This window comes from Pseudochaenichthys georgianus, chromosome 6, assembly GCF_902827115.2.
Source record: "Pseudochaenichthys georgianus chromosome 6, fPseGeo1.2, whole genome shotgun sequence".
NCBI lineage: Eukaryota > Metazoa > Chordata > Actinopteri > Perciformes > Channichthyidae > Pseudochaenichthys > Pseudochaenichthys georgianus.
In genome coordinates this window covers 38577227-38591882 of record NC_047508.1, presented here as the reverse complement: position 1 = coordinate 38591882, position 14656 = coordinate 38577227, and the positions used below count along the sequence as shown (strand labels likewise).

Below are 14656 nucleotides of genomic sequence, written 5' to 3'. Positions count from 1 at the left end.
GGGGAAAAGACACTGACGCACAAAAAGCTTTCATGCAAATGTATTTCTAGCATTGTGAGTAAAGTGTATTATTATATTCTAATTGTTGTAACCCTGCTAATCGACTCTCCTCTCTTTTTATTCTGTTGCTTCGTCTTTGTTTCCGATCTTTCGCTGCTCTGACCTCAGTCCTCCTCTTCCTCCTCCTCTTCCTCCCGTCCACAGGTTCGGGGGCCGCACGGTGACCAGCGGCAGCCTGGTGTTAGCCACCGTGTCGTCCCGAGAGGATGGGGCCGCCCAGCTGACGGTCAACTGTGAGAAGATGGTGATCGGCACCATGCTGGTGAAGGACATCCTGCTGGCGCTGACGCAGTGACCTGTGACCTTTCTGACCCCTCACCCCCTCCCCCCCCCCACACACATATCGTCAATAACACGTGTAGCATCTCCTCCGTTCTCCTGCCAGGAAGTTTCCAGAATGTTGTTTGTTTTGCTTCAAGAGCCCCTAATTTAACTAAAAGTACTCCCTATATTCACTGAAGGCCACAGCAGTGCGTGATGTTTAAGACAATCAGACATGACTCAATTTGAAATCCCTCTTTTTTCTTTTTAATCTTTTTAAATGTGGAAAATATACTTAATTTGCAACATATTTTCATTACTTAAGAAGCCAAATGGATTCATAGGACTCTGATTCTGTACAAACAAAAATGTCTTCTTTTAATCTTTTAAACCCTAAATCTACTTATAGTGAAAAGTAGATGAATGTTTAACCATTTCAAAACACACGGTCCACTTACTGAATCTTTTCTAAGCAAACATCTCGTGGCCTTTTTTTTTTAGCAGATGGAGCTACTTTCTTGTCACGGACTCAATGAACACAAGGCGCGTTTATTTACAATTCAAAGCGCTTAACATAAGACGTTAGATTGCATATAAAATAAACAATTCAACGGTCAATTCAAAAAGCCACATTGAAGATAAATACATAAGTAATTTAGGTAAAACAAAGAGGATACAAATAAGCTAAACTAGTAGAAACAATGCGTGATGCAGAATGTCCCACATTTAATTTATTACAAGGCAGGAGCAAACAAAACCAGCTTTTGAGCCTTGAAGTAAGTAGTAAAAAACAAACGTAAGAATCTGAGTATATAATACGTTTATTATAAGGTTACGTGCCGCTTTACATGAGCACGTTGCCCATAAACTACATGTCCCACAATGCATCTCATGCACACTGAAGAGACTTGCAATTATTTGCCCTGGACTTCTGCTTTCAGACGTAGTTAATTATGAAGTTATTACTCTATCAGATAATAATCCAATGCAGAGGAAATATTGAAAAATAATACATTATTTTATATATATTTATCTAAGTATATTTATATGGTCTTAAAGCTAATTACCACCGGCCCTTTGAGTGCAACCATAATTCTAATGTGGCCGGCGATGAAATTGAGTGCGACACCCCTGGGTCAGAGCATTGACTAGGAAGAAGTGAAAGTCATTCCAGACCCTGAGAAAGATAGAGGAGGTCCTTCACATCCAATAATAACCTCTGAAATATAAAACACCTGTATTAGTGTGCCCTTATTACACACTGAGGTCATGTGACAACAACTCCATCTGCAGAGGAAGGCCTTTCGATGGGATTGAATACTTTAAAACCACAAGTAAGTGAACCTTTGCATAGAGAATTATTTTGTGAAAACCAAACAAAAGTCGTCTTCCTCTAAATATATTCTTAGAAAATAAATGTAAAAATTATGCAGTTTCACCCATAACGTTCAGTTTATTTTCTTTAAAATAACGTGGATGCCCAATTTTAGATTGTTAAATTGTTACCAGACTATTTTAAGATGTAGATAATATAAGTAAACAATTATAATGTAGGTATAACTTCCCCTTAAACACGTCAACACAATCTCTACCCAGTTATTTGGAGTCATTACTTGAATGTAGCATGAAGGCTCGAGTGGGACACGACTACCTATAACTGAAACATTCCTCTTCGGTACAATACACTTATTTTTATCGTTAATCAATAACTCGGCGGATCCTGGGAATAAAGACGGATCTTCATGTCAAATTCTGCAATTTTAAGATTACGCCTCGCTGTCATAATGCTCATGTTCATCAAGAGGGGCATTTATCAAAACTGGAGATGTATTAAATGTTATCGCATGTATTGCAACATGTAATACAGTACTGCTATAAGTATGTGTGTGTGTGTGTGTGTGTGTGTGTGTGTGTGTGTGTGTGTGTGTGTGTGTGTGTGTGTGTGTGTGTGTGTGTGTGTGTGTGTGTGTGTGTGTGTGTGTGTGTGTGTTGACACTGAATATTGACCTGGCAAACAATTAACTAGCTGTTAAAGAAATGACTCAACATGACACTTGACTTGAAATTATCATGAAGCACGTTATAATTATCAGACATGAGCAATAAGTACGAAATGACTGCTAAAAGTTTAACAGATTGAAAATTATATTTACATCCAAGGAGCTGTAAACAGAGATTTCTTTGGTGCATTTTTGGCTTAAAATTAGCACATAAATTGATTTTAATCGGTTTTCTGTTGATCATATAACCGGTTTTTTTCTCGACCAAATTCCAAATTAAAACGTTGCCATTGAAGCCATTTTTTAATTAAAAAATAAAAATGTTAGGAAACTTAATTACCTTCTCATTTCACGTTCTGTCAGACAGCAAGTTTAAATTATATATATTTCAGTCAGACAACTCACGTGTTTCTTAATATGTTTATTAGAAGCAGCATAGTTTGAGTTTGGCGTCTAGGCTCGGGCCTCATCACTCCACAGATTTACAAAGAACATTGAGTGATGATTAGATAACTACCCCCTGAGCCTACAGGTGGGGGGGGGGCAGGCGAGCAGCAGCAACATGAAACACAGCAGCAGGAACATGAACGCAGCAATAGCAAGTGAACACAGCAGTGGCAGCAGCAGCACAGCGAGGCAGAGGCAGGAAGACCTGGCAGCTTTAATAGAGCGGCATGTTGAGGAGAATGTGTTTGGTTGGTTGTCAGAGGGACGAGGCGCGTCACGTGGTAATGTATCATTGGTGCTCGAGTTGAACTAGCTCGCAGGCTGTAATCTCCCATTCTGAAACCCCTACGTTTAACATATCTTCAATTTACTTTAACTACTTTTACCAGAATCAGCCGTCAATTTAACTCAGTGTAAATGTGACCATTGAGTTTAGTCAAATACATTAGAATACACACAGATTATAATTAAAGTAGTGCTTCATGATAATGTCAAAAATGTTCAATTGATGTCATTTGACGAGACTGTTTTCATGTTTTTTTTATATATCATTTAATTTATGATCATGTTGCTTCTTTTCTGTTTTGGACCCTCTTGTATCCAGCGGCTGCACGTTTCTTATCTTTAACACAATAACTGTTTTTATTTATTTATTTATTGTTGACTTTGTGTTGGAAGATGTTTGACCAAAGGAGTACATTACAGTCACTTCCTGATATTAGAAAACTGATATTTTTGGCCTTTTTTTGCACCCGTTGCATTGTTGACCATTAAAGCACCACACAGTCATGATGCAGAATGTAAAGAGTAAGAAACCCACTGACTAACTAAAGACTGCCCTCACCAAACAGATGGATCAAATCATTGAATTCATGACCTGGAATTAGTTTTCCTCTGCATCGGCTTTTAAATATCCAAATTATGTTTTATTCATGCTCTGTGTGTGGTTGTGAAATGTGGTCCTGAAGTATTACAAGTTTATTTATTATACAAATAAAAAATACAAATACATCCTTGTGCGTCTTCTCAAATAATCTAGTCCATCTGTTTTTGTTCCGAATTATTGACATTTTCCTGAATGCTATCTCAAAAATATCAATATGGTTTTTGGTGTAAAGTAAGTACATGTATTGAAGTGCTGAATTTAAGTAACGTTTTTGAGGAACATGTACTTTGAGTTTTTCCAGGAAAATATGGCACCTTTTACCTCAGCTGTTTTACTATAATTTATTCTTAAACAAAACCCATAATCTTTTAAAATACCATATATTTACAAACATTAAATCAGTGTTTTCTACCTCCACTTCAAACAATTATGCATTGCTTAAACATTCCCCATCTAATGTCATACATGAATAACATAACAGGAGTCACATGAGATATTTTATTAGTAGGCTACTTCCCCAGCACGTGCTCTCCGCTCTGCATCAGCCAAACGGCTCGCTGCACCCGCACTGCGAGGGGGACCCAAGTTCCCATCAGCAAAAACACGTGGGTTTGCTATCCTGGCTCCAAGATGGTGGAATGAGCTCCTGATTGACATCAGGACAGCAGATAGCTTACACACCTTCCGGCGCAGACTGAAACTCATCTCTCTCGACTCCACCTCGAGCGATAGAATTACTAACAAAGAACTTATACTAATAAAGGACATGCTTATCTAAAGCCAGTTGAGTAGCACTTGAAATGTTTTAGCTCTATGAAACATGATGTAGCCTACTTATATGATTCTGTTTTCTTCAAGTTTGTCGCTTTGGATAAAAGCGTCAGCTAAATGCAATGTAATGTAATACTTTTACCCTCCATAAAGTACATTTTGATGATATGTACTTTTAAAAAAATGTTTTGAATGCAGAGATTTCGCTTGAAGTATGTATATATTGTAGTATTGGAGTGTAGGTGATATTAAAACACACAACTGAGATAAACAAAAGTAGCGTTTATTTAAATCAAACTGCTTCAGTAGTCACAAAGTACAGCAGGTTTATAAACAATGTTGCTACTCAGATATAAAGGTTTTTTAATCGAGACATGTTTTTATTAGTAGGGAATGAGTCCTTACCCCAAGTGAAGGAGTTCAAGTATCTCGGGGTCTTGTTCTCGAGTGAGGGAACAATGGAGCGTGAGATGGGCCGGAGAATCGGAGCAGCGGGAGCGGTATTGCAGTCGCTTTACCGCACCGTTGTGACGAAAAGGGAGCTGAGCCAGAAGGCAAAGCTCTCTGTCTACCGGGCCATTTTCGTTCCTACCCTCACCTATGGTCATGAAGGATGGGTCCTGACCGAAAGAACGAGATCGCGGATACAAGCGGCCGAGATGGGTTTCCTCCGCCGGGTGGCTGGCGTCTCCCTTAGGGATAAGGTGAGAAGTTCGGTCATCAGGGAGGGACTCAGAGTTGAGCCGCTCCTCCTTCGCGTCGAAAGAAGCCAGTTGAGGTGGTTCGGGCACCTAGTTAGGATGCCACCTGGACGCCTCCCTAGGGAGGTGTTCCAGGCACGTCCAGCTGGGAAGAGACCAAGGGGGAGACCTAGGACCAGGTGGAGGGATTATATCTCTTCGCTGGCCTGGGAGCGCCTTGGGACCCCCAGTCAGAGCTGGTTGATGTCGCCAGAGAAAAGAAAGTTTGGGGCTCTCTGCTGAAACTGCTACCCCCGCGACCCGACCACGGATAAGCGGGAGAAGATGGATGGATGGATGTTTTTATTAAATAAACAATCTTTGGGTTTTCCACAGGAATGAAGCTGAACCGGTGTGGTCCAGTATGTGCAGCATGATCCTGAGACGCCTCTAAAATCTACTGAATGCATAGATGTGATTGTATTTTTTATGAAAAAAAGAACTGTTTTAAACGCAGAGATTTGACCTTAAAACAATCACGAGAGGCGTTTTACATTGTAAACTAAAAAGTAAAATAGAATTGTGAAGCTGAAGTTTTTCATTTCAGACATCCTTAGCTAATAGTACAACTGTTCTAACCTGATAATTACACACACCTCGTAAACCTGAAACTACTTTAAAGATCGGATTGACTGCAGAAACAAGCAACTGTTTTGAAATGAGCCTCTGATCCAATCACTGATTAAAGTCAGGAGATTAAACATCATGATCCACCTAGAATCTTTGGAGATTTTTTGACACTTTTTAAAGTTTCCTTCATACGCGGACTCACTTCTGGTAAGGATTTGTGATCCTCTCAAACTCTCAATAAATACTGTCGAGCACTTCCATTTTTTTCTTTCCTTACTCACTTTCCTGAATAGTAATTCTTAGAAAATGGAGACTGTCTCTTTTCAATAAGGCAGCTCCAGAAGGCAGAGTGAAATGACAGAAGGCACAGGATATAAACGTCCTCTGGGAGCAGAAACAGGGGATAAAGCAGCCTCCTCCTGTCTGCTCACTATAATAACTTTCAGAGGGTGTTTTCTAATAACGTATTCCTATAAAGACACTGATCGCTCAGGTGAGCTCGGAGTGTTTGGTCTGAGGCAGCAGCAGAGCCACCAGCCCTCCGGTCAGCAGCAGAGCGGACACCAGCAGGATGGGCACGGCACAGTTTGTGTCCACCAGCATTCCAAAGGCTATGTTCCCCATGATGGCAGCGACTCGGCCCACTCCTGTGAAGAAACCCAGAGCGGAGGACCTGAAGGGAGAAGAGAAACATCAAAACATGTGAGCAGCTGTTTGTTAGAGTACAGTAGAACAACTATAAATATGTGCAACAATGCTATTCCTCTATTTATTTTCTTTAAGCTCAGATTTGTCTTTAAGTCTTAAAAAAGAAATCTAAACAATGCTTAAGTTGCTTTTCTGGGCTATGCTGAATTTAGGTTAGGTGTCTCATTCATCTAGTTAAAAACTACAAACTGTACTTTTACATTTACATTTTATTCTTATTGGTAGATGGACATTTTGTGATCTTGTAAATCCCCATCAGGGTTGATAAATATGCATTTATCCCACCCTTAACACTAGAACCGCCAACGGGTCGGTTTTACCCGCAGCTGTTTTTTGATTGTATGTATGTAAATATTCAAGTCTCCCAGTCCGTGACTTTTCCTGAAAGTGTGTTATGTAGCACCCTCTGTTGTTAAAAATGGTCAATATGAAGTCAGATTGAAAAAACCGCCCAAAAAAATGCCATTTATACCTATACCCGCCGCAGCGTAAACATGACGTGTTGCTATAGCAACGCCTTTTGTCTACTGCGGTTCCTTATAGATAGAGAGATAGATAGATAGATAGAGATAGATAGATAGATAGAGAGATAGATAGATAGAGAGAGATAGAGAGATTTGTACCTAAACAAAACACAAGTCTAACACCAAGCGTTTAAATCAGCACTGGTAGCGATATATTATACTTCATGCTATCTGCACAAACTATATCATATGAAAAGCTGAGAGTCCACAGATTCTATTGGTATAGGTTTCATCCCTGTGCGATCGAAACTCACTGCTCTGTGTGATAAATAAAAGAACATTGTACCTTGAAAATCAATAGCGGGTACATTTGACCCGTTGGCGGTTTTAGGTATACAGCGACCTCTGGCGGTTCTAGTGTTAAAGGTGCAACAAATAAGTGTAATAAGCCAGATGAACTGAACAATCAATGTGTGTGTGTGTGTGTGTGTGTGTGTGTGTGTGTGTGTGTGTGTGTGTGTGTGTGTGTGTGTGTGTGTGTGTGTGTGTGTGTGTGTGTGTGTGCGTGCGTGTGCGTGCGTGTGTGTGTGTGTGTTCAAAGGCTGTAAAGAAAGTTACCTCATCTGAGTCGGGAAGAGCTCAGTTCCCAGCACATCCAGAGAGTTCCAGGCGATCACCGACACCCCGCTGAAGATGCAGGAGAGAAGAAGATTCTGGGCTTTGGTCTGCACCAGGTAGATGAAGAAGACACTGACGCTGGACACCATCAGGCTGACGGCTGCACACACAACGAGGAGGCGAGGAGATTCAGCGATCACTATTCAAAGTTTTCAACTGGATATGCTGAAGGACAATTCTTAGGGGCATACATGTTGGTACAATATTAATAAAAAGCTTTAAAGACTCACCCAGTAGAGCCTTTCCTCCCGTGGTGTCCATGATGAGGATGGTGAAGATGTTTCCTGGTAAGTTTGAAGCAGCGACGATGAAGCCCTCCATGTACACTGCCACGTGAGGGAGAGATACATCCTTTCATCAATGTCTATAGCAGACTATTCTGAGGTATTCAGGGGACTGGAGGCTTTCCCAGCATGCAGTGGGGTAGGACACACTCTGTACTGCTTTATCTAAAAAGGTGTGTCATTTTCCCAGAAGCCCACCTGCTGTTTTGACCGGGTAGCAGCTCTGGTTGTGGAGCAGAGACGGCAGAGAGGCGTTGGCACAGGGCGAGCCGCCGTCCTCGATCCTCTTAAACAACTCTGGGAACCACATCCACAGCCCGTAGTAACTACACACACACACACACACACACACACACACACACACACACACACACACACACACACACACACACACACACACACACACACACACACACACACACACACACACACACACACACACACACACACACACACACACACACACACACACACACACACACACACACACACACACACACACACACACACACACACACACACACACACACACACACACACACACACACACACACACACACACACACACACACACACACACACACACACACTTTATTATTTTTCAGGGACATGTTTAGTTGTATTATCTTTTTTTCGTTCTTAAGATTAGATGAGGTCCATAGTTTAGGCCGTGGCCTCCTGACCTCTCCTGTCACATTCCTTGTTATATACTGATTTGTATGCACTCTTGTGTGTGCAAATATAAATCAACCATAACATGTACAAGTCCTACGCAGAGAGTGGAGTAGTTTAGTAAAACGTTTCATAAGATTAACATTTTTTTAGCAGTTTTTGCAGACTCCTGGTTGTTGAAGATAATCTCTGCAATGGTTATCTCCTACTGCGCAGCTGCCATGCTGTAGATCTATCACATCAGCAGTGTTGAAACACACATGATATATACACGCCCTGAACTTTGCACATGTCCCTGACAACATGTAGTCTGAAGGAGACCTCCAGCTACACACAGATACTCTTTAGTTTACATGCAGGCGATCAGATTGGACGTCTCACCCAAAGGAGATACAGTAGAAGATGATGAGCAGAGCGAAACTCCTGGTTCTGAGCGAACCGTTAAACATCTGCTTGATGGGCATCATGGCCTGCAAATTAAACACATAAACAATTTAAAATAAAAATGGCAATCGAGGGGAAAATGATTATATAAAGTTTAAATCTAATGGACAACTGCCCAGTCTGACTGTGTGTCAAATGGTTGTCTGCCAATTCTATTTAAAATATGTAAAGCTAAAAGAAGCTGACACTTAGGTCCATATGATCCGTCCATTGCTTCATCTTAAGGAGACACTTAATGTCCAGTTTTTCCTAAATGATTGTGTTAACTCACTAAACCTTCATCGCTGCTGAACAGACAATTTATGAATAAGTCAATGAACTAAGCAGCAATTATCTTTTTCATTCAATTTGCACAAAAATTCACATAATACACATGAACTCATTATACCCTACTGTCCTACTAGGGCATTGCGTTCCAATAATGCAGGGTTGTTGGTTGTTCCTAGAATCTTTAAATGTACAATGGGAGCCAGAGCCTTTTCTTATCAAGCTCCACATTTGTGGAATCAGCTTCCAGTTTGTGTTCGGGCGGCAGACACCCTATCCGTTTTTAAGAGTGCGCTTAAGACCTTCCTTTTTGATAAAGCTTATAGTTAGGGCTGATTAGATTCAGCCCCTAGTTTTGCTGATATAGGCTTAGTTTGTCGGGGGACATCTTACTTCTTCCTTCTCTCTGTCTATACCCGTGTACACTCATGTTCCGATTAACCCAGCTTCCCCACATGTCTTTCTTTTTGGTGTCTATATACGCTGGGATCCGGAGACATGGATGATCCTGCGGTCCTGTGTCCTGGATCGCGAGCGCTGGATCTTGAGTCGTGGCTGTGGTCCTGGATCATAAGTCCTGGATGGATATCCTCGTGGATTCATCTTCCTATTATACACACATGCATTTCCAAACATTTGGACTACCTATGTTGCAAATGTATTATCTTTTCAATTTACACACGGCATCTATTGCACGTCTGTCTGTCCTGGGAGAGGGATCCCTCCTCTGCTGCTCTCCCTGAGGTTTCTCCATGTTCCCTTTAAACTGTGGGTTTTCTCTGGAAGTTTTTCCTTGTACGATGTGAGGGTCTAAGGACAGAGGGTGTCGTATTGTCATACTGATATTCTGTACACACTGTGAAGACCACTGAGACAAATGTAACATTTGTGATATTGGGCTATATAAATAAACATTGATTGATTGATTGATTGATAATAGTGAGCTGAAACCTTAAACCTGGTTCCAGACAGTTTTAGAGCAAGCAAGCGTAGCAGGTTAATGCAACCATGATACTTCAGGTCAAACTAGGACACAGTTTAAACCGTGATAGTGCCTACACACTTTACTCGGATAACCTCGAACAATCTGGATGTGGAGCTTGTCTGTTTGTGTGACATTACCTTTTTCACAATGCAGCAAAGTCTCTCTCGTTGTGAACCGTGGGGTCCGGTCTCCTCCTGTTCAGATCTTTTCTTGGAGTTGATGCATAAACCAAATTCCTTCAAGAGTTTCAAATGAAAGCGGTCACACTTACAGTAGATTACTGTACTGTAAAATCAAGGAAGTAATAATAATAATAATAAAAGAAACTCCCATTAACTTGAAATATAACTTCCCGTTTCATTTCGCCTTTTGCTCTTCTAATTTTTCTTTGGCTCAAATATAAGTTTATTTGTTCTGTAGACTTTACAATTCATCAGAGTGTTTTTAAGCTACACACAAAACAATGATAACAAATCATAGAGGTATATATACGAATATAATTAGGTTCTTACCGGTAAAGACTTTCCCTTTCCCCGCATGTTCAGCTTAAACATCACCTTGAAGACATGGAGCGCCTCTTTCTCCTGGCCAGCCTGGAAAAGACAAAACAAAAATCTAAATGTCTGCTGGGAAGAAAAAAAAAGCAGGTTGCAATCATGATATCTAATCCGGCATTCAAATACCTCCATGAGGAACTTGGGGCTTTCAGGCATGAGCAGCCTGAACACCAGGGCTGATGTGAGGCTGGGAACAGAGCAGAGAACCACAAACAGTCTCCAGCTCTGGAAGTCCAGAAACCCCAGAGAGAAATGAGCCCAGGTCCTTGGGATCACTAACCAGGCCAGACCTGCAGGTACAAGGTGAGGAACTATTGAACACACAGGTCTACACTTTTTATTATTTAGATACTGTCGCCCCAAAGGGAATAAGTCTTTACCTTTTTGAAGTAGGTATATCAAATGTGTAATTTTCTTAGCATGTGACTTAGGTTTCTCATAACACCAGGTGAGTTTTCCCACCTGCAGCCAGGATGTTGCCTGCCATCCAAAAGGTGGCCAGAGCGCTGATCATCGCACCTCTCCTCCGTCTGGGCATGAACTCAGAGAAGTAGGAGAAGATGACAGGGATGGACCCGCCGACACTGCAGAAGGGAAGGAAACACAATTCATTTTAGTGACTGTGTATTCGTGCTACACTGAGGGCTAAATGAGGGCACAACTAAGGTAATATAAATATGTTGTACCTAAAAGGAACATGAAGGTGTTATCGGGATACAAACTATGACCCTGGTGGCTGCAGTATGTTCTGTCTGAGCACTGAAACATACTTCATTGCGTGTTTTACCGTCAGCTATATAACTCCAGGAGACACAATACAAAACATATGCAAATCCCGTGCTCACCCGATGCCGCTGATGAACCGCAGCAGCAGGAAGAGCCAGAACCAGGGGGCCACGCTGGCCAGACCTCCAAACACCCCGTTCACTGTGAGGGACACAACCAGGACCCGGCGCCGCCCCCTCTGGTCAGCCAGGTACCCCCACATGTAGCCCCCCACCATCATTCCTAGAAAACAAAAATGTTATACCAACATTAGCATTTAGCTCTTAGCATTGCTGTGAATACGTACAACCTGTATTGATGTGATTGTAAACAAGTCCTGTTTCTCATTTGAAGCCAGGAAAAGGCTCTGTGACCTTTTGACCTGTGCTGGACTATGGTGATCTGATGTATATGAATGCACCTGCCCATTGCCTGGACAAGTTAGATGCCGCCTATCACAGTGCTCTGAGATTTGTTACTAACTGGAAAGCACTTACTCATCACTGTACCCTGTATGCCAGGGCAGGTCTGCCTTCACTAACTGTACGGAGGCTCAGTCACTGGTACTTTTTCATCTATAAAGCCATGTTGGGTAAACTACCTTTTTATATCTGCTCTCTGATCTCTGGACGAATTGAAAGTACGTATTGCCTGAGATCTCATGATGTTGTTTTATTAAATGCGCCAAGTGCTAGGACTGTCTTAGGGAAGAAAGCTTTTAGATGTGCAGCTCCACTAACATGGAACAGTCTGCAAACCTGTTTAAAACTGAGCACTTTGGTTCCCCTGCATCATTTTAAAACTGGCTGGGTGACATGCCGCTTGATACTCATGGTACCTGTCACTGTGAATAGAGTTTTGTAAACTGTACCCTGTACATTATGTTGTATGTCATCCTTATTGTTGTTATTGTGTCCATTATCATCTGGCCGGGGACAACAGCTGGAAATGAGCAATGTTTGCTAAAGCTGCCCCATGTATTGTTTGTTGTGACAGTTGATCAATGGGGACTGTCCACGACACCATAAACAAATCGATTGTTTAAAACTTGTTGAGCAGCAAAGACTCATCCGAGGACCTGAAACCGGAGAATATTTGCTCAGTCATGGTAACATATTTATTAAACGATTGTTATTCACCGAGGAAGATGCTGGCAGTGAGCAGGCCCATGTCTGAGGAGCTGAGCAGCAGATCGCAGCTCGCCGTCGGCAGGAGGAAAGACACACAGAGAATCTCCACGGCATCGCTGGCATTGGCCCAACCACATACCACCAGCAGCAGCCAGTGGAACAACCCAAACCCTGAGAGCAAAAGCAGAACAAGGAGTGAATCAACACAGAGAAACGTTATCAGTTAACGCACCATATTAACGCAGCTGCTGCTTTGTCCATTACCGTCAACACACACCTCAGTATCACATGTATGGTTTAGTGATGCTGTAAAAATCTATTAAGTCAGAAACTGTTAAGAAATATTATTATTTATTGTTTTGCCGTCCCTTTTTAGATTGTGTATGATGCATTTTCCATCTTATAATCCTCCTATTTAAACCTATATAAAGGATCAAAAAGGTATTTACCGTTGATATTATAATGTTATTACCTGCTTCCTCTACTGCTTCCTCATATGTTAATCTTCTCTGTGAGCTCTCACCAGCGTCCCGTGGGTGGTTTGATGAACTCCTGTCGAAAATGATTTCACCTAAAATATAATCAGCAAAAAACACACAAAAAGTTAAGTGAAACAAAGGTGTCAGCTTAAACAGATATTTAAGAGGTCCCGCGAGCTTTAGCCCCCCATTTGGTTGGTGCTAGAATTTGTATTAATGATGTGTCTTATATTATATAAAGGGAGACTGTTGCAACACTTTGTGCATTTCTCAATGACTATTTGGTCAGGACTAAACTAGCATTTATACATTCAACTTAAATATGTTAAATAGAATAAGTCAGATTTGGCAACTGACCCCAGTACAGTTACAATATGTTTACAAAAGCTTGTGGTCTGTTATGATATGCAGCAATTTGCAACATGTTTTTTTCAACTGTCCCCAGCCTGTCAGTCATGAAACCAAATGTGTGTTGTTTTTTGGTGGAAGTAGGATCTAACGGAGCATCTACTACAGTATGAGTATCGTTGACATGTTTCTGATGGAAGAATAAGACTTGTTGCAACTGTCCCCAGTCTCCCCAAAATCATATGTTTATTGGGCCTCTGGTAGCCTTTTGATTTTGAATAGAGATAGTGAGTTTATGTTTGTTATTTAAGACCAGAGGTGAGAGAAGTACCCATATGTTGTACTTAAGTAAAAGTAGAAGTCCAAGAGTGTAGGAACAAGTGAAAGTCCGGAAATCAAAATGTTCCTCAAGTAAAAGTACAAAAGTGTTAGCGTCAACATATACTTAAAGAACCAAAACTAAAACTATTCATTATACAGAATGGCTCATTTCAGAATAATATATTATTATGTTTCGATTATAATTATTGATGCATTATTACAGTGTTATTAAAGCTGGAAGTACTCAAGGTGTAACTAAAAAACTAAGTTATTAAATAAATATAGTGGGGTAAAAGTACACCATTTAGTTCAAAGTAACAAAACATGCAAACACTCAAGTAAAGTCCCTCAGCATTGTACTTAGGTACAGTACTTAACCTACAGTAAATACTTAGTTACTTAACACCTCTGTTTAAGACATAGTATTCTAATAATATAGTTTGTATATATTTTCACTTGCATTATGGTACAGTGGTGGGTAGTTAAATCTAGACAACAATGCATACTAATCAATAGGATAATCACATGTTTGAAGCTTTGTCGCAGTCCTGTGAGAACCAGGCATTTCTAAAGAGTACACTCTAAATGTGAAAACAAGTGCCATCTGGTTTTCGATCATGCATTTCTAGCAGATCTAAAACACTGAAAAAGTGTATTTAGCAGGTGAAATAACACAATACAGAAAGACACACTGTACCTTCATCGGATTCCAGCTCATTTAGCTTCAGGTGTTCCCTGGTGATAAGCGGCTCCCTCGCCTCCACGTCGTGACGAGGCATCACCCCCAAAACACTCAGACGTCCCCAATATGACCTTTGA

At 41.1% G+C, this 14656-nt stretch overlaps 2 protein-coding genes across 8 annotated transcripts in view; one reads left to right on the top strand and one right to left on the bottom strand.

The window, feature by feature from the left end:
- Positions 1-3773, top strand: part of LOC117447559 (AP-3 complex subunit beta-2) — a 64681-nt gene extending 60908 nt beyond the window's left edge. For 4 of the 7 annotated variants that reach the window (XM_034084295.2, XM_034084294.2, XM_034084292.2 and 1 more), the window contains exon 27: positions 169-3773. In XM_034084295.2, the coding sequence (XP_033940186.1) occupies positions 169-355 (187 nt within the window). In that variant the 3' untranslated portion in view covers positions 356-3773. The remainder of the gene's footprint in view (positions 1-168) is intronic. The other 3 variants (XM_034084298.2, XM_034084297.2, XM_034084293.2) reach the window with 1 other exon arrangement.
- A 914-nt stretch (positions 3774-4687) lies between these two features.
- Positions 4688-14637, bottom strand: sv2 (synaptic vesicle glycoprotein 2). Its single transcript, XM_034084214.2, has 13 exons — positions 14535-14637; positions 13162-13260; positions 12699-12860; positions 11640-11802; positions 11257-11378; positions 10921-11084; positions 10750-10830; positions 10375-10473; positions 8923-9011; positions 8068-8195; positions 7816-7911; positions 7526-7685; positions 4688-6408 (listed from the first exon to the last, which is right to left on the bottom strand). Exons 1-13 carry the CDS (start codon positions 14614-14616, stop codon positions 6225-6227), a joined length of 1629 nt encoding a protein of 542 aa, XP_033940105.1. The 5' UTR covers positions 14617-14637; the 3' UTR covers positions 4688-6224.
- Between the last annotated feature and the right edge of the window lie 19 nt (positions 14638-14656).

Bases quoted from the DNA above. Each gene is read 5' to 3' on its own strand.
- sv2 (XM_034084214.2), bottom strand. From the start codon at position 14,616: ATGCCTCGTCACGACGTGGAGGCGAGGGAGCCGCTTATCACCAGGGAA. The intron at 9,012-10,374 runs GTAATGTCACAC...TTTAATTTGCAG, and splicing joins TTTGCTGCATTGTGAAAAAG to GCCATGATGCCCATCAAGCA. The intron at 7,686-7,815 runs GTGAGTCTTTAA...TTGTGTGTGCAG, and splicing joins GGGAGGAAAGGCTCTACTGG to CCGTCAGCCTGATGGTGTCC.